The sequence below is a fragment of the Ambystoma mexicanum genome, chromosome 13 (assembly GCF_040938575.1).
Source record: "Ambystoma mexicanum isolate Mex_15411 chromosome 13, UKY_AmexF1_1, whole genome shotgun sequence".
NCBI classification, from domain to species: Eukaryota; Metazoa; Chordata; class Amphibia; order Caudata; family Ambystomatidae; genus Ambystoma; species Ambystoma mexicanum.
Window position 1 is genome coordinate 193,593,809 of NC_090938.1, and position 20,512 is coordinate 193,614,320.

General features: G+C 46.6%; 1 protein-coding gene across 10 annotated transcripts in view; it reads left to right on the forward strand.

The window, feature by feature from the left end:
* Nucleotides 1-20,512, forward strand: part of PPP1R12B (protein phosphatase 1 regulatory subunit 12B) — a 1,230,188-nt gene that overhangs the window by 453,191 nt on the left and 756,485 nt on the right. For 7 of the 10 annotated variants that reach the window (XM_069633610.1, XM_069633604.1, XM_069633603.1 and 4 more), the window contains one exon: nucleotides 5,481-5,651. The exons of the other annotated variants lie outside the window; for them this stretch is intronic. In XM_069633610.1, the coding sequence (XP_069489711.1) occupies nucleotides 5,481-5,651 (171 nt within the window). The remainder of the gene's footprint in view (nucleotides 1-5,480; nucleotides 5,652-20,512) is intronic. 10 annotated transcript variants of the gene reach the window in all.

Genomic DNA, 20,512 nt, shown 5'->3' on the forward strand with positions numbered 1-20,512 from the left:
CTATCTTCATATAGCTCCTTGTTAGGGGCGTTGTCCTAAAGTCTACTTGAGGTAAGTCTTCATAAAACTACCCCTTGGCATACAGGTCCCCAACTCTTATTATAAGTCTGTACTACTTAAGGAACCTTGGTAGAGTGACGGAGCAGTCAGGCTCATCATAGGAGGAAGATGTGAGCTGTAGGGAAGCATGTGGAGCCCAGTAAATGCAATAATCCAAAGAAACACTTGCACATATAAATGTATAGTTCAATAACATTTTATTTAAACACGGCAGGTAGATAAATACTTAGTTCACTTAACTGTTGGGGAGATTTATCATTTTTATGCTAAATTCCCTCTCCCAGTGAGACCCCTAGCACTTTTTGCTGGACTTCTGGACCTTTTTATTTAATCCTGAATGAGTTGAACCTTTTTTCACTCATTCATTCCTTGCTATGACTTTTGGAACTCTGTTCAGTGTTTTACCTTTACTATGGAGACTGCTTTCTAACACTGACGGCATCTGTTTAATTTTTGCAGCACACAACACCTTATGTGCAGTGTTGCTGGGAACCCATTGGATTCTCCTTTCAGATTTGTTCCTGATACTTGATAACTACAGTTCTTGATGATAAAGGGATACTTTGTCTCCTTCTTTAAATGTTATACTGTGAGAGATTAGCGCACACAACCTTATATGGAGTGTTAAGGGGATACACCTATTATCCCCCTTCTCTCTACTCCTGTTACTTTTTAGTCACATAGACAACACTATAGTTATGGCTGGGGGCAGTGGACGTGTTCTAACAACTATTGTGCTGTTTACCACAGACTGTATTCAGTCTCTGTTGTGCACAATTGGATCTCACTTATGTTCTTATTGGACCACTGCTGGCTGTTTGGTGCAGATCCTTACCATTGGTGGGCTTGGTCTTGCTTCCAGCCAGGATTTGGTATAAGAGGACTTGTGGAGTACTTTCTTCAGATCTGCCTTTGAACTAAGTATCCATGTAGAAGAGCAGACTACTTGAAATCTGTATGCGACTCCCGAAGAGGCATGCAACCCTTGCTGCATTTGTCCCGGTGAAGCCCTGCTGCACTACCTGATCAGCGAAGGCCCTCCGCAGTGCTTAACACTTTGACTGGTGGGACCAACCAGTCTCTGTCTTATCAAGATCCAGCCGCCCTAAGCCCTCTGAATCATCCCTGGACCACCCGGTGGACTGACCAGCTCTCCAGTGGGCTACCTTGACAGAAGTGTTACTGTTTCTAGTTTCCGTCCGGAACTTTTTTGGTCTCCAGCTCATGCCACAAGTCCCCTTCATGCCAATTTTCTGCTTCCCAGCATCATGGGATCCTGTCCTGGAAGGCCTTCTTCGACTGCGACTAAGAGCCCTGTGGTTGCCTGTGTGCAGTGACTGTCACTGGAACCAGTTTTCCTCCTGCTTGTAGAGTGCCCTGAAGAGTTCTGATTCAGTCCCTGCTGCGTTTAGTCATTGAAAAGGGTTGCACTCAGCTCATGGACCCGACCTGAATAATTGCTGTAGCTACTGGACATCTTCTGCTGGATCCAACGGTGGCAAAAACTACCTCCAGTGGCTCCCAGTCGACCTGCTTTGTCACTTGGGAAAATCAGTGTCAGCAGCAATACATAGCAGAATACTCCCGTATAATAAACCTTAAAATAACATTTGGTTTATTCCATGCCATCGCTTTTTGAACATTTGTTTGAAAAGCTATTCTAAAAGGAAAGGAAAATCTTATCTGTAAAATTGTTGACAATTCTTATGGAAAGGTTTTCGCTGCCACAAGAACACTTCCTACATGTGACATATGTCCCTTCTCTTAGCTTTGCGATCTTTGGTTACACAGCCCATTCAACATAGGGATTGGACTTCAAACGTGAGGGCATTATTCTTGTGAACTGGTTGGGATGCTAGACTGTGACTGGCTGTTAAAGTAACTTGTTTCTGGTCTTGCATGTAATGTTGCACATCTATGTACATTTGGATCACATTCACTTCACATTTTTAACGTAAGTGTTGGCGAGAGTTCTCAGAAATGTGCTAATTCCCTTCTACCTTTTAGAGATCCCTAGCTCTTTTGCTGGAGTTTAGGACTTTAAATGTTTATCCTGAAGAATCTGACCATTTTTATCCACACTTATATTTTTCTCGATTTGAACTGTTACTTTTTGTTTTAGAGTCTGACAAACTCCATGGGCATCATCTTTTCACATTGTGACACACTGCACCTTCAGTGCAGTGTCACAGAGAAATCCTTTGGATTTCTGATAAGATTTAAATACCTTCTCTTGGATAACTACTGTTTCCAAGAGTAGTAAAGTGAAATGGACCCAGCACACGCTATCTTACAATAGGGTGCTGGAGAGGTTAATTTAGTATCACCTTTGTTTAACTTCTTGTGCAACACTTTTGTTCCCCTTTCTACAATGAATGTCTGAATGCAGTGATTTACTTTTTCCTGCCATTGTGTTTTTACTGCGGACTGCGTTTGCATTTTGCCAAAATGGCTCTGGTGTTCTTTTTTGCCATTTCTTATTGGAAAGATGCTCCTTGTGATTTACTCTGCACGCCAAACCAGGTACGGTCTCCTTGTTAGTTTGGCCTTTGGTCGGGTTCACTGGTGAAGTCCGCCTCTGGCTCCAGCATGTCTGGCAGGGCAGGAAGGAAGGGAGATGCCTGAAGCCTGAAACTCCCTGTGCTTAGTTTCCTTCGTTACAGGGATGCACCCAAAGGTGATGGGCCGGCTGGCTGACTTGTAGGACAGCCACCCTGCTGTGGGAATGACAGCTAGGTTGCAAATGAATGGAAACGACTTGTATAAAAGGCGAGGCCTTTTGCAAGGAAGGCAGAGTCGACCATTGGACAAAGGAACTGAAGAAAGAAACTGGAAGAGAAGTTTGCTGCACCTCCTGGACCGTTGGTTTGCCCGGTGAAGCCCTGCTACACTGCTGAAGCTCCTATTTCGACATCGACTAGAGAAACCCAGAAAGGAAGTCTACTCCCCTTTGGTTGGTGGGGCCAATCGACCCCAAGATGAACTCGACTGAAACTCCTCTCTCAGATGGCTGTACTTCCATTGCTGCTGCTGGAAAGTTGAATCAACAAAACAAAATTTCAGGGTGAGGTCACACCAAAACTAGTTTCACATAGAAGTGTGGTGAAAATCAAAACCTGCTCATGTCTTGACTTAATACATTTTAATTGACATAACTTTAGTGATGACAGTGTGGGGATAGAGTGCCCAGAGATGTGTAAAAAACACACAATACAGGTAAGTATAATCCAGCGTGATGAACTGGATTCAAATGGATAACATACAAGTTCTGCTAATATTTGAAACCCTATTGGGTTGTGCAGGTACAAAAGAGAACACAAGAAACAAATCCGATGAACATATATCAATATATCAATAAATAAAGCAATGCTTGAGTCGTGCATTGAACATATGGAATGATCGTCGACACAGGGTGCTTCGGCCAAAGGGTGAGCTGTGGAATGCAGCTTTATGTACAGGCCTTCTTCAGGACGTGAAATGGAATTTGTCTGGGTCCCGGGGTTTCCATCTACAATTAACAAAGGGAGTGTGATAAGTAAGGGGGTGACCTCAGAGATGGATGATTAAACTATTAATAAGGCTCAAAAACAGTTATAACAAAAAAAACTCCATAGGGGTAAGGAGTGTAGGTCTTACCTAAGACCTATCCAGTGTTATGGTAAGATGTGACATCTATCTTAGTGCGGATGGCACGCTGGCATATGACTGGCCAAAATGGAAACGGGTGAAAACCTGAAACAACATAGGGGGTTGAACCTGGTTTGCTCGACTGGTGCGAATCACTGCTGCTTCAAAGTGCCAGGGGACAGGAACACCAGAATCAAGTGCATAATTTTTAAACTGCACCTGAGCTCCAGGAAGATCTTTTGGACTCCCTCGAAGCAGGGCTGGCCAAGCCTTAGCCACCTCAACAGAATTCTGGACCCCAGAAGCAAGGAAAGTCTACAATGCGCCCAAGAACCACAGTTTTGTTATTTGCGTGCAGCTGAAACTACAAAGTGCCGCTTATCTGAACTGTGCCCATTGCTGCTGTCAACCTACAAATCGTCGTGCAGAAGTCCCGAGATGTCCTCACTCTTGTCCCCATGACTGAGGCCCAGGAACAACAGGATCTGCCGGAACTACAACAGGAACAGAAGCCAGCTGGACCTTTTTCTTCAGACTCTAGGTTCTGTGAACGTGCGTGTGTAGCTTGTTTGCTCTCAGTTGAGACTTGCATTTGCTTCCATTCACAAGCCTCCCAGATTGTGACCCAACAGTGATTGCCTTTGCAACAAAACTCTTTAACATTGTGCAAGACTTTTGCCTACCTTCAAAAGTGCCTCACGTCCCCTAGACTTTGCGCAATTGACTTTGGCTGTCCTGGCTCCCTGAAGACTCTTCTAACCTCCGACTTTGTGTTTAGCTGTCCCTTAAAGTCATATATTTTGTACTCTTATTGCTGGGAAAGGGGTTAATCTACATTGCATTGGGGGTTCAAAAGTGCTTGCCTGTTTGAGAAACTTGTTAACCATGGTTTCCTTTCCTAACCTTTCCCTTTATGCCACAACTTCAGTATTACTGTGTGAAAAGTAGCATATTAATGTCCACAGTGTCCTAGCTATTAGTCACCTCAGGGCGTAGGAATATCTGCATGCCATCCCAAAAGGGTATCTACTTACATTATTGAACTGAAAGAGTATATTTTGAAGTGTATATTTAGTTACAATTGCTCCCTTCCAAAGAAGGCTTATTTTAAAAGGGGAAATTAATAAATTATGTAATCAAGAAACCTGGAGTATAAGTGCTATTTGGATACCTGTTATTGTGAAACTCTGTTGCAACCCTTCAGCTCACATTGACCCCTCTTGAGATAGGCCTGGCTACTCGGTCACACTACCAACTTGTGTAGTACCGGCCTATACCAAAGGTTGGGTTACCTATTGCCAAGAGTACAAGGCTGGTGCAGTCTCCCACAGGGTTACTACATACAATCTTGCCTAACAGTAAGTGAATACAACGTAGGTTAATTATTTTTTTGGTAAAAGGTAATGCAAGCCATAGCAAAACTGCTTTAAGGAATTTAAATCATGGTTGTGTTTTAAAGACTAGAATTACAGCACCTTTTTTGGAATTTGGCATACAGCGCTATACAAATAAGCTAGTGATTCTGATACATTATTTTTCATATATTGCTGAAGTGTCGCCGCAACTTTGGTGGTGTAAACTGTGTTCTAATTATTGCTTTTAATTGTTACATTTTTCAAACTCAGCATTTCTCATGTTCTGAGTCGGCTGTATACTTGCACAGTGAACACATCACAGCATAGAGTGCATATCACTGAGCAGTATGACCAGCTAGGATGTCATTGGCTTGTTTTCCTGCCGTGGCAACGGGACACAACAAAGCAGCACTGATGCATGGCCATTTCTTGTTTTAGTCCTTCATTTGGAAGAAGTGACTTTAGTCCATGCATTTCAGCCAACCGTGTTACATCGCCTTCTACCTCATCTCCAGCAACTGGTTTATCTACCTCATTAGGCAGCCAGTGGCCAGCCTTCCCCACTCCTGCCAGTGCAAATACTACTGCATCAATCCGCCAGCCCGGCAGGTAAGAAACTGATCTTTGGAATATAGTTTATTTTTTTAATTTTGGGTTTGTCTGCATGGAATGTAGTCTTGTTTTTTTATCTGTTATACACCGTTTTTGTATCTATAATTTTCATTATGCACTGATCACCTTCTAGATCCAATGAAAAATACCTATTGTGCAGAGGACATTTCATCTACGTTACTTGGTTGAAACTCTATTTCAAATGGTTTCCATCCTCCTACAGATGTTCTCTCTGCGGTGCCATCTGTCATTAAAACATTTCCACCAATAGGGGTGAAGCGTGGTTTGGGATCTACTCTGCCTGGAGTCCCGAATGCTACCAGGGCCAACATGTAGGAGCCTTGGTATATAGCCACTGCTCCTCATGACCTTTTTTTTTTCTGCAACATTGTATGCGTCTGGCATGTGTGATGAATTGCAGAATGTGTCCATGCTCCCCAAGTGGAGCCACCCGCCCCCCACCCAACCCAACCCAACCAAACAGTGAGGTTAGGGAGGTGAGCCCTCTTTGCAACACCCTCCCTAAGGGTCGAGGCAAGAAGAACCTCATCAGGAGACCCCCCCCCCCCCTCCTGTTTCTGTAAAGGAACTCCCTCAAGGATAGCCTGAAAACTCCACTTTAGTAATACCATACAGAGACTCATATGAAGAGAGAATTAATGTGTAACTGCCAACCAGAAACTGTGCATATCGCTTTAAATGCAAAACTCCATTTAAATGGTTCGAGGAGGGATGGAGCAGAGAGACGCTGCTGCACGTGGAGAGACCAACGGAAGCGTCTGCCAGAGAAGCCTCAAGGCAATTTTAGTACCTGAGGGGAGGTGCCCATAAGAACGAGAGCCTGCAAGTTACAGACTTGTTTGCATACTTAGCCAAGATTGTATGCAGTACCCTTTGGGTGCACTACAACAACCCTGACCACCTGGCAACAGGGACCCAACCTTTGGTATAAGCTTGTACTAAACAGGCTGGTAGCATGTTGAGCAGCCAGGCTTGCCTCAAGAGGGCTCAATGTGAGCTGTAGGGGAGTTACACAGATTCACAGTGACAAGTATTAAAATAAACACTTACACACACTGTTTCTTGAATAAACCATTATTAATTTATCAGTCCGTTAGAGTAAGCCTTCTTCAGAAGGGGGCACTATAACAGTAACACTCAAATACACTTCAAAAATACATTCTCTTAATATTTCTAAATCAGTAAGTACCCTTTTGGGATGGCCCACAGACACTATCTACACCATCAGGTGACTTCAATAGTTAGGATGCTGGGGACATTAATATAACTGTTGCATTTACAATCAGGTTTAAGAGTTTGTCAAAGAGAAAGGTGGTTATAACACACGAGATCTCACAAATATTTCTCGAAGCAGGTGTAAGTACTTTTGTGAAACCCCAATGCAAAACTAGTTAACCCTTTACTGGAAGGAAGACCAAACCCATTCACAGAGGGAAGGGAGCCAGGCCAAGCCAAAGTCAATTGAGCAAACGTCTAGGTGAAACTGAAGCACTTATCAGTGGTAGGTACAAAGTCTAGCACAATGTTTTAAAAGTCTTTGTAAGTAGAAGAATTCGAAGTAGGGTCACAAGCTGTTTAGACTTATGAGGTAAAGAAGCTGCAAGCAACTCTACACATGCAACCAAGCAAATCTCCAATGATGACAAGTGGTTTACACAAGAGTTAAGTTCTCTTAGACTTTACAGAACCTTTAGATTGAAGAAAAGTGCAGTAGCTGACTTATGTTCCTGTGCAGCTCTATAGATCTCACTTTCCTGGGCTTCAGTCATGGGGACAAGAGGGAGGACTTCTGCACTGCAATGGGACGGTCACCGCTCGTAACCGGCAAACTTCAAACAGGTGGCTGTTCGGTGTTTCAGTTCCTCGCATCTACTGCAAATAGCAACACCGTGGTTCCTGGCTGTCGAGATGGGCTTTCCTTGCATCTGGAGTTCCACACTCTGAGGGGGCTCAGGCTCGGTCAGTCCTGCTTCCTGGGAGTCCGGCTGATCTTCCTGGAGTTCTTGGCCAGCTTAAAAGCAACACACACAATCTGGTGTTCCTCTCCCTGGCTGTTTGGTTTCCAGCAGCAACTCTGTGGAAATTCAACCAGCTCCAAGAGGATGTCCGGGTGGCTTACTCTAGATTTGATTGGTCCTACCAACTCAAGGGGAGAAGTTGTCCTTGCAGGGGCTTCTGTTGATAAGGATTTGGCGTTTCAGCAGAGCAGCAGGGCTTCACCGGGCAAAAAAATGGTCCAGGAGTTGCAGCAGGCGTCCTCTTAAAGTTCTTATTCGGTTCCTACCGCCAGTGGTCGACTCTGCCTTCCAAGCCAAAAAGCCTCGCCTTTTATGCAGGTTTCTCCCATTTATTCCAGCCAGGCTGTCACTCACCCAGCAGGGTGGCTGTCCTTGCCGGACAGTCATCCGGCCAATCAACTAGAGTGCATTTGGGTCTCCTAGTAGACTAGGCACAGGGATTTTCGGGCACCTCCATCACTTCCTGCCCCCACCAGACACCCTGGAGCCAGAGGCGGGCTTCACTCGTGAATCCTGCCAAAGGCAAAGCGAACAAAGGGACCAAAACTGGTTTGGCACACAGAGTAAATCACAAGAAGGACCGTTCCACAAAGAAATGTGAAAAAGAACAGGGCCATTTTGACAAAAATGGCACCCTTTGGTGCTTTACTGCAGCTGCAAACTCAGCCCGTGGTAAATGCACACCACAGTAGTTAAAAGTAAACCACTGCCACCAGCCATTCAGTAAGGAAAGGCTAACATAAAAATGTTACATGAGAAGCTAGACATGGGGGATACTAAGTAACCCCTGCAGCACCATATTGTAAGATGGTGTGTGCTGGGTCTAGAAAGTTACAATTGTAAGTAATTTAGTCAATTTCACTTTACTGCTCTTGGAAATAGTAGTTTTCAAAGAGAAGGTATTTAAACCTTTGGGAAATCTAAAAGACTTCCCTGTGCCACTGCTGTGAAGGTGCTGTATGACACAATGTAAAAGATGATGCCTATGGAGTTTGTCGAACTACACAATCAAAAGAAACAGCATTCAAAATCACATTAAAATACATAAGAGTGGGAAAAAGGGTCTCACTCTCCACAGGTAAAAGAATAGTCCTCAAAATCCAGCATAGTTGCTGGGGGTCTCTAAGGTGGAGGGAATTAGCACATTTCTGAGAATTCTCCCTAACAGCTGGTCTTTGTCTTCAGCTGTGCCTACCTGGAACCAGTTCCAACTGGGATGCTGCCTGTCCTCAAAGGACAGCCACCATCCATAGTTTGAATGCAGCCATAGTTTGAATGGTGCATGTGTGCTGATTGGCTGGTGTCCTGCATAAGAGCCTGGTTCCCAAGGCTGAAAGATGATGACCACTGGAACGAAGGATCCTGATGAAGATGGCCAGAGACGTCTGCAGCAACTTCTAGCAACTGCCAGTACATCCTAAGTGACCGCTGCTGTGCTGTCCTGACCCTGTCATCTATGCGATAGAGGAGATCTGAATAGAACTCCTTCCCTTGGACTGGTGGGACCAATCAGTCTCAAGACGGCTTGCATTTTGAGTCACCCCACAACGAGCTACGACTTTCTCGTGCTGAAATTTGCCAATACTCTGGGACCTGCAACCATTTTTCGGTGCATCTTCCGGAGATAGAATCCTCCTGAAACTTTGGACGTCTTCCGGGCCTCCAGAGGCAAGATTCCACTCCTTTGTCCGCCCACCTGGGTGCTGGACGAGAAAGCGTGACGAATCGACCGGGTGGTAACCATTCTTCACTGGTTCTTTGCAAAGGGCACCAAAATCAGAGCTGCAAAGAATCTTTTGCTGGACATCACCCCACTCAACTGCTGCTGCTAGATCCATTTGTGTCCCTTTTGTCTCCATAACCAAGAATCCGGACAGCGGGTACTCTGCTTCTTCACAGAGAGGCCCTCCTGCTGCATAGTCTCCTTCACTTATGGTGCTGTAGCACTCTGGTTGGAACTTACATAGAGTTGTTCTGCTGCTCATGTGTTGCTGGTGTAGTGATTTGTGTGTTTTGGTGTCTGTGTTCACCCAGGCCGAAAGCCTGTGTTCATTCAGGGGACAGTTTGTGAATTCCCTGAACCCATTTCAAACAAAACGGCTTTACTTGTTAGTAGAAGCCTCCTTTGGAACTACTTACTTCCAACAGCTTGTGCCTTGCTTGTTCTGCACTCAAATCTGAGACACTCATAACATTAGCGTTGACTGCTAAAGACTAAGGCCACTGAAAAAAGTATACAAGTCTTGTGAAGTGCTTAACTGCTTATTGTTTTTGTTTCATTATTTCCTGAAAAATATTCTCGAAGTATTGTGGATATTGCATTGTTTCTTCTATTGTGCCTACTGTATGTTATAGTACTTAACTTTCTAAATAGGTTACTTTGCCTTAGTGAATATATAAAATAAACAAATATTTTTATGTAACTTTCTAGTGTCAGTGTTTCTTTGAACTAGGTGCATGCTGTAGGGTCCTTGTACCTTCCTACAGCCCTCCGTCTGCTACCTCCTAAAATGAGCCTGGCTGCTCTGCCATTGTTTCCAACATACTTGTGTGGTTCAGGCCTATACTTCAAGTTGGAGCCGTGTGCCCCAAGTGTGAGTCTTCTGAATTCCTAACTTTGGTGGAATTTTGCAAAAATACCCAACTCTGTACGACAGTCCAACTGGAGGTGTGCTAGCATGGGATCTTGCATGGATTATCATGCTCATGAATATTCCCCCATCAGGCTGGGAATCCTCTAACAAAAAGATGTTAAGCTTTAAGCTAAAAACTGCATGTCGCTTGTATAGCCTAATGCTGTCACTTTGCGGTCATACTGCCCCAGTCAATGACAACCGTCCTGCTTAGCTCCACGCCCGGTGGCCATTTTCAGATTTTCATCGCACGTCTTCGTGTCTGGAGTCCTCCAGGTTCGCTCTTCTGTTTATAGATAACATTTTGCCTGTTTCTACTTTAAAATCGTTGAAAATCTTTTCCATCGTCAATTTGTGAATTGTGGCAACGGGGATCTTTTGCCGGTAGTGATCTTGTGCGTTATCAGATCTTAGGTGCGTGGAGCCATGGTCCTAGACCTGGCCCTACTACACGCGGTCGGGCGGATGGTTCGAAGAGGAACCTCTTCAGGGCCTGTTCGAGATGCAGACTGAAAAACATCTTTGTAGAAAATGGCCATCAGAAGTGCATCTACTGCCTTCATCCCGACCATGATGCAGAGGGATGTCCGATCTGCCAGTCCTTCTCCTCGAAGACACTGGGAGACCGTCCTAGAAGGTTAGTGGCATGGATCGATGAGGGTAGATCCTCTGACTCGGCATCTGTGCAGTCTCATGCTTCTAGGACCTGCAGTCCCAAAGAGCGTACCCCCTCTGGCAAGAGGTCGATCCTTTCAGGACACTTCTGAGGGGACGATACCGAAAAAGGCAGTCGTCCAATGCTCTAAAGTTCCCGTTGACGAGCACCAGAGATGCAGAGTCTGTTAGTCGGGTCGACTACAACCGCAAAGACGATCCCTTCATCTGAAGGACGGCGATCGTCAAGATTCAACATCAGTCGACTGGTAATGCCCCATCGTCGGGTGAGACTCAATCGACAAAACGTAACTTTGTCTCCCAAATCCTTATTTACTATTTTTTTCAACAGCCAAACTGCCGACTTTGTCCACAAGGTCCCCGGCGAGGACATCATCCACCACATCGGCTGTGCTAGTTTTCGTCCTGTCGACAGCCTTGACAGCGAAAACAGTTCACGACTCCATGGTGACTATGGCTGCTTCCAAGGTGATACTGCCTTCAAGTCCTCAGCTAGGCTAGCCACAGATGGGGCTGCACCATCAAAGCTTGCATCACCAGGAGCTACCCTGGTGATTGGCTACCCTGGTGATTGGCTACCCTGGTGATTGGCTACCCTGGTGATTGGCTACCCTGGTGATTGGCTACCCTGGTGATTGGCTACCCTGGTGATTGGCTACCCTGGTGATTGGCTACCCTGGTGATTGGCTACCCTGGTGATTGGCTACCCTGGTGTTTGGCTACCCTGGTGATTGGCTACTTCCCTAGGTTATCCAGTATGGGCAGGTTGCCTCCAGCACTCTATTTGCTCCCTAGGCCTACCAGGCCTACGTCGCCCTACACTTTGTCTCTGGTGAGGCCTCCCGGGGTGTCATCCCTTGCTCCATCGGTTTTAGGTATCCACTCTGTTGGATTCCGACTTCCCGGACGGTGTTTAGGACCCAGAAGTTGGCCATGGTGACCCTGATCTGCTACCAACTCTGCAAGATATGCAGCCACCTCGCCCTTTGAGTCCTTGGCCTTATGGGTTGTGTCAATGGACAGTTTGACCACTCTCCATACTTTGGACTCTAGTTTCAGCGTAGTCCTCCACCTGCGGTACCCAGTGTTGGGTAAGGTTTTCATTTATATGCTAAAGCTTCCTCACCTTTGAGACTCCCACAACTTTTTGCTGGATGTGTGAATTATTTTGCCTTGTTCCTGAGTGAGTTGCAACCCCCTCTCCCGCCCTTGTTTTTACTTTTTATGGCTGTCATTTTTTAGACTTATTTTTGAAACTATCCTTTTTGATAACTTTTTTGGGCATCTACATTTTATTGTTGCAGCGCACAGCACTTTTTGTAGTGTTGCTGGGTTGCCCTTTGGGCTTCCCTTTTTATGTCCTCTCTGGCATGCCTTGCGCCAACTACTGTTCACAAGGGGATTTTCATCCCCTTTCCATTTTATTTTGTGTGACCAGCGTCACCACCTTGTGGAATGCTGGGCAGATGAATTGTATCCCTTTCTCATTGCTGCAGTAACATTGCTTTTACTGCGACAGACTTATTGTGTCTGGTGGCACTGTATTTACTTTTATGACTTGAGATTACCACCACCCCCCCCCCACCCCTCCAGCATGCTGTCAAATCAGCTGCGGTAATGCACAGGAGGAAAATCATTCTGCCAGAATAGTGGCTCCTTCCTGTTTTTGCCATTTTTTTGAGCTTGTCCTTTCTTGGTCCTTCGGTTGTCCTAGGTGGGGGCGGTCCTATTTGAATTTTTGTCTTAGGCGGGATCCCCTTGTTTTTCCCACCGAGGCTCCAGCGTGTCTGTGAAGTCAGGAAATTGGAGGAGTCCAGAACTCTGCAGGCCTTTGTCATCTGGCATGCCTACCTGGAACTCAGACATCTTTTTGTATTGTGACACACAGCACCTTTAGTGCATTGTCAGAGATTTACGTTAAGGTTTAACCTCTTTAGTGCCAAGGACGAGCTAACCTTTCCTTGACATTTAGTACGCAGCGCTAAGGACGAGATAACTCGTCCTTTTTGGCACAAAACTGTAATCCAACCCCGGGCTGTCCAAGGAGGAGGTTCCTCCTCATGGCCCGGGGGTTGGATTACCTTCAGTTTCACGTCGGCGTGAGTAATGCACGCTGACATGAAGTAATTTTCACTGCGGCAGCCAAAAATGGCTGCCGCAGTGAAAATGAAAGGTGAGTCTCCACCTTTCTCCCTCTCGATTTGTGGCACTATTGTGCCTTTCAGATCGAGGGAGATGTCATTAGAAAGGGGAGAATCTCCCCTTTCCAACTATACCTTTTTTGAGGCATTGCTGGGCGCAGATCTAGCGCAGAATGCTCGATACACAGCCAGCAATGCCCACTAGACCACCAGGGATCTGTTTCTGAAGTGGAGGTGGGGAGGGGCTACTTACTATGTAAGTGCCCCACCCGACCAACCCACACACAAAGCCAGCCCCCAAGGCATCGAGCCAATACCTTGGGGGCAGTTGGGCAAACCAAAAAAAAAGTTTTGGGCGGGGGCCACTAGCCACCAGGATTTTTTTGCCAAATGAAAGGGGTGGCCCTCCCCAACCCTAAGTGGATGAGGGCAACTCGTGTAGCACTGCCAGGGGTCAAATTTCTGCCCCATCTACCCCCAGGGAGGGCTACATAAGATGCCTACCCATCCATTTGGGGTGGTGGGGAGAGGGCCACCAGAAAACTTGCCACATGATCCACCCCCCCCCCCAAGCCTGGGGCAATGTTTTCCCCACCCTGGGCAAATGGACACACTAATGTGCCAATCTGCCCCTAGGAAAGGGGCAAAAGAAATGTGTTTACAGGGGGGCACAAGACATGTATGTTTTTAGTGGAAAAGGGGGTGCCCCCCAAATGGATAGTTATCTCATGTAGCCCTCCCTGGGGGCAGATTGCTAGTGCAATCTGCCCCTAGGAAGGAATACGAGATGCTCCCCATCCATTTGAGGTAGGGAGGAGAGGGCCACCAGAAAACATTGGAATGGCCCCCCCAGAAAACATTGGAATGGCCCCCCAGTGCATGGGGCACTACTTTGTCCACCCTGGGGGCAAATGGGCACACTAATGTGCCCATCTGCCTCTAGAAAAGGGGCAAAACAAAAAGTGAGAATTATAACTTGTTTTGGGTTGGTGCACTAAACTACCATGGATGTTTCTAGTGGAAAGGGGGGTGACCACAGGTGTCGTCTTTTCAGAAGTGCGTGGGGTTCCTGGTTTTCCTTGCTTGCTTTGGCAACCTAGGCCCAAATCTGTAGGTTGTCCAAATGAGCAAAATTCCTCAATCTGCTCTGCTGAAAGACTTGGGGTTGGCAGTGGTTTAGCCTTTTCCCTTTGTGCCCAGGTAGGTGCACCCACACATGTGAGGTACAGTTTCCGTCAGGACACCTGTGGGAATGTGGGAAGGTAGGACATTTGTTGTGTTTGCATGGTTTTCATAACGTGTTTGACCATTTGCTGCTGCACTTTGTCACCCAACCCTTTAATTTCCCAAATGTGACCTACATTTAGTCGCTGCTTTAGCCACTATACACTTTTGTAACCTCCACAAGTCACCTATCTTTCAAAAGGTCTTCCTGTATTCTTTTGAAAATCTAGGCGTGCCCTTCCGAACCACATTTGTTTTTTTTAATTACAAATGCGAAGTACGTCTGTTCAGGCCATAAAAAAGATCTGTACCATGGCTCTGTTGGCTTGTGGTATTGCTTGTTTTGTGAAACATTACAAAAAAAAGTGTGATTTCCTAAACTGGAAGAGTCGGGTGAGGGTGGGGGGGGAATGTAGCGGAGCTTTGCTTTTCTCAAAATTCACAGAAGCTATTGCCTTACCAGGCAAACCATGTCCACCACATAGCTTTTTTTCTGCCATTTTTCCAATTTTTCCCCAAACTATGTAATTTTTCCCTACATAGTAGATCCTGTTGTTCCTGTGCCTCAGTCGTGGGGACAAAAGGGAGGACTTCAGGGGACTCCTGCTACACAATGGGAAGGTCAGCTGCAGCAAAGGTCAAACTTCAAGTCAGTGGCACTTTGCGGTTTCAGCTCCTTGCGTCTCAGCAAATTGCACCACTGCAGACTCTTGGATACCACTCTAGACTATCCTCACACCTGGGGTCAGCACTCTGTTGAGGTGGCTCAGGCTTGGTCAGTCCTGCTTCAAGAGAGTCCATAGGATCTTCATGGGGGTCGGGGTCCAAACTTAAAAGCGATGCACTCGATCTGATGTTCCTCTCCCTGGCACTTCGGTTCCAGCAGCAGCGGGAGTACATCCAGCTCTGAGAGGATGTCCAGTCGAGTTCACTTTGGGGTTGGTTGGTCCCACCAACCCAAGGGGAGAAGTCACCCTTGCAGGGCTTCTCTAGTCGGTCCAGGAGTTGCAGCAGGCGTCTCTTCCAAGTTCTTCTACTAATTCCTTCGTCCAGTGGTCAACTCTGCCTTCCAAGCCAAATAGGCTCGCCTTTTATGCAGGTTTCTCCCATTCATTCCAGCCTAGCTGTCAATCACACATCAGGGTGACTGTCCTTGCCGGACAACCAGCTGGCCAATCACCTTTTGGTGCATTCATGTAACCAAGGGGATTAAGCACAGGGAGCTTCGAGTACCTCCCTCACTTCCTGCCCCTGCCAGACATACTGGAGCCAGAGGTGGGCTTCACTCATGAATCCCGCCAAAGACGAAACGAACAAAAGGGCCAAAACTGATTTGGCGCGCAGAGTACATCTCAAGAAGGACCGTTTCTGAGAAGAAATGACAAAAAAAAGACTGGAACCATTTTGACAAAACGGGCACCCATGGGTGCCTTACTGCAGCTGCAAACGCAGCCTGCGGTAAAAACACACAATGGTAGTAAAAAGTAAACCGCTGCCACCAGCCATTAATTGCAGAAAGGGGAACATATAAATGTTATGTGAAACTAGACTAAGGGGATACTAAGTTACCCCTCCAGCACCGTAGGGTAAGAGATGGTGTGTGCTGGGTCTAGAAAGTTAAAAAATGTAATAAAGTCAATTTCACTTCTGCTCTTGGAAACAGTAGTTTCAACAAGAGAAGGTATTTAAACCTTGTGAAATCTAAGATACTTAAAGGTGCTTTGTGTCACAATGTAAAGATGCCTATGGAGCTTGTCAGACTCCAAAAACCAAAAGAAACACGTTATTCCAAATCACAGAAAAAAAAGTGTGGGACAAAGGTCTCGCTCTCTCCACGTTATAAATTAAAAGGCCAGCAAAAGTGTTGGGGGGGGGGGGGGGGGGGGGTCTCTAAGGTAGAAGGGAATTGGCACATTTCTGAGAATTCTCAACAATAATTTATCAAGATACCTTGAGAATATGTGTTATTTGGATACATGTCACTGTGAATCTCTGTTGCAACCCTACAGCTCACATTGACGCCTCTTGAGATAAGCCTGTCTGCTCAGTCACTTTACCAACTTGTGTAGTAACAGGCCTATACCCGAGGTTGCGTTACCTATTGCCAAGAGGACAAAGCTGGTGTAGTCTCCCACAGGGTTACTACATTCAATCTTGCCTAACACTAAGCTCTTAGTTGGACTTCAGAAAAACTGACGTAACAGTGACAAGAGCCTGCTGTGGTAGCACAGAACCCGATCATTGGATTCTTGTTCATGTCACTGGAAACATGACACTGTATGGAAAACTTGCAGCACGGATCAACGGGGAAGGCTCCCAACAAAGAATTCTTTAAGGCTTCTCACGGGTCTGTGGTTTTGGCGCCCTTTTATAGGAACCAAATGAAGGTCGTTCAATGCTAGTTGGATTCTTAGTTAATCTGGTCCAGCACGCTGGTGAGGGGGACTTCAAGTATTCGAATCATGTCTCTGGAGGTCCAGCAGGAGTCCAAAGTTTCAGCGAGAATCGGACTCCGGAAGACCCTGCATTCCACACTGGCTTGAGGTCCCCGGGTTTTAGCGTTTTGCAGCCCAGTAATGTCGCAGCATGTTGAGGGATGGCTTAACATGTTGATCTTCTTGAGACCTGTGGTTCTTATCAGCCTCTGGGTGGGCCCCCCACCCCCTGGTTCGCTTGGAAGGGTCACAGCAGGCTCTGTTTACACAGCAGGCTCTCCAGTCGCTGGAAACCGCTACAGCCAATATTTGTTAATCTTCCTGTTCGGATTAGTTCAGTGGTCGACCACCTGCACAGCTTCCTGTAGAGTGTTTCCTCCGGTCAGATTAGATCCTTTCAAGCCATGATCTTCCAGGCTGCAATGCTGTTTAACCTCATCCTGAGGAGAAAAAGAATCAGTTTTTTCTTTTCAACATGTCCTCCAGGAAGACAGCCGTCTCTGTTCTGACCTCTGTAATACGGCCTGGTGGTGAGAAACCCCTACTCTGCTCCTCTCTCCTCTTTGAAAAGAAATACATGGTCCAGTATACTGAATCAGCATTTGAGTCTGGTGGTCTGTCTCTGGCAGCCTAGAATTCGGACACTACTTGCTGCCTTCAAAATGCAAGCACATTCTAACCAAGGCCAGAGCTCCATTGATTTCATTTGTGCCTATTCCCTTTAACCCTGGAGACCCTCAGCTCGTTTGCTGGACTCTGGGCTGTTAAATATTTACTCCTGAGGGAGTGGGATCTTTTCCTCACTCACTCATGTGTTTTTCGCACTATGATTTTCTATGTTCCTTACTGTTTTGAAGTTTGATTAACTCCATAGGCATCTACCTTTGCATTGTGACACACATCACCTTTTGTGCAGTGCCAGTGAGGTTCCTTGGACTTCTCTTAATGTTGAACTATTTTTTTGCCACGGAGCAGAGTCCAGCGTGATCTAGGACCGGCCGGTCCAAGGAGTAAACTCCGACAGGTTGAGGTCCTTTGAGGATGCCCCAAGGGAAGGCCAATCTCCTCACCGCTAGGTTTGTCGCTGATGCAGGTCTCAAATAGGTCTGAAGGTGATCGTCATCAACAGTGACCTCTACAGTGAGCCTAACATCGAAAGCGTCCTCTTGAAAGAGAAAGCCCCCAAACTTGGCAAAACTCCATGTGTCCGCAGAAAAACCGACAAAGGACAAGTCCGGGCAGGACTTGTCAAAGTTGGCAAAGACCTTGCAGCATGCCGCGTCAACAGAGTATATGATGGCAGATAGACAAAAGCAGCGACAAGCTCATCGTCTAAGTCAATGACGACTGCTGCGATAGCGCTCAACGAGAGTGGGTCAGCGAAGATGGTGGCGGGGACCCAACGGGTGTCCTTACCCACAAGGAGAGATATAGCTGCGAAAGCAGCGACAAAGGCGGCAGCCACTCTGTGCCTGGGATGGACCCGGCAGCCGCATTAGGCCAGCAGCACCTGAGAAGAAGAGGGACACATTGGTCAGGGGGCTGTCTCAGACAAGAGCAGATGTTTTTGAGTACCGACGAGGACAACAATGATCTGCGGGACGATTGCTACACTGATCACGAGGGGTCACCTGCTCGCTTGAGGAGGCGCGTCAGCCCAGACACTCATCCACTGGCTCTGTTCACCCCTAGACATAGGGACATGTCGCTGGATATTCTAAAGACCCTGCACACACTGGTCACTGAAATCCAGCAGAGGATGCCTCCAGGACCTACGCCTTCACAGGACACACACGAGCCCCTGAAGCTAAGCTCGCCACCATGAAAGGAGGGGAAAGGGGGGGTGCTGGTCCTAGCCATCATCCGACTCCACCACCTCATTGCAAAAAAGACTCCACCCAGAGCACTGCAACCACAAACTGGCACAGACACCACGGCCACCGACTAGAGCGACTTCATTGCGGCCGACTGTGACAGTTCACGCGGATGAGCCACATAGGGCCTCCCCACCTGACGAAGTTGGATCCTTCCATTCACTCATATCAAGGGCCTCGGAGTGGTTTCAGTTAACACCTGAAGAAACCAAAAAAGGTGGCTTCCTATACCAACGGCACGAGTCGAGAAAGACAATCTTGTCTGTTCCCTTCCTGGTCGACATCTGGGAGGAGGGCCTGGCACGGTTGAAAAACCAGAACATAGTCCCAACCAAGCTGGACAAGCTGGAATAGAAATACAGGAGTCCAGATCCAGCTCAATGGTGCTGAAGCTCTCAGCCCTCGCCCGACTCGGTCTCGGCAGCAGCCAGGAAGCACTCAACAAACCAGTCGTTGGCGCCCTCCGGACCAGGAGAGGAGGAACCTAGATCCAATGGGCAAGACAATTGTCATGCCCGCCTCTACCATCAAGGCAGCTAACGCACTAGCTATCTTGTCCCATTCCGGCAGGGAACTATGGTTCAAGATGGGTCCTATTCTGGACTTGAGCTCTTCCAGGAGGGGGAAGTGGCCCTGGATCACGCCATCGCACTGGCAGTGGACATCGCGGACACAGGGCTCCTCCAGATGGGGAACAGGGATGTCCCTGCGTCGGCAAGGTTGATTGAAGGCAACTAACTTCTGACTGGACATTTAGACTAAGGTACTGAATATGCTGTTGGACGGGGATAACGGGCAGTCAACAAGTGTTTGTTAGCGATAAAAACAGACGCATAGACGGCACACTCCTTGTATCTCTTCCTGGTGGCGGTACATCTGTGTCTACTTGGATGACTGGCTGGTGCGATCTGGCTCAGGCGCCCTGGTGGGAGAACACACATCGAAGATCGTGCGTCTGCTGACTGAGTTGGGGATCTCCATAAACTATCCAGCTTCTTGCTTTACGCCATCTCGGGACTCCTTGTTTCTAGGTGCCCGACTCAACACTGACGTGCTTGGCGTCGCCCACGGAGCAGCGAGTGAAAGGTTACATGTCTTTACCTAAAAATAAATGTACACCAAGGACGTGTTTTACCGATTTTTTTTTTTTTTTTTTTTTTTTTTTTTTTATTTTTGTAAAAATGTATTTTTTAACTGAAAACTGGTTCACCGAATTTACATGCATAAAGGGAAAAGAATGTATATAACGAAACACTATTACCGTAAAGAGTTTGATAAATAAACACTTAATTTTTTGATGGGCAAATTGGTAAATGCAGTTTATGTAAACCCCCCCCCTGCTTTGAACCCTTGCAAACACCCCAAACATTCCCTTACTCCTCAAAAATACCTTTACATTTAATGTTAATAAAGTAAAACACAGCGCACAAATTACAATCGTTTCGATGTTAAAAACTTCAAGGAAATAGTTTTTGGGTGAAAAATACATCCAATTAAACGTTTTAGGTAAAAAAGCTCTTGACAGAAATTAATTGGGTGAAAAGACTGTATACCAGGTTGAAAGCCATACAGGCAAGTACATAGCTTGTTGGTGCAGACAGCGACGGTTCTGTCCATTAAGTTGCTTCTGGGCATGATGTCCTCTTCCATCCGCTTTGTTCGCCTGTACTGACTTCACATGAGACCTCTTCAGGAGTTCCTGGATGCGGTTATTGGGGGGAATTTTACAGACAAGATCTCGCTCAGCAAGGAGCTCTGTCCATTGATAGTGGGGGGGGACGTATGCCCACAACCTGTCAAGGGAGCTCAGTTTCAGGTTCCCCCTTACCAGGAGACA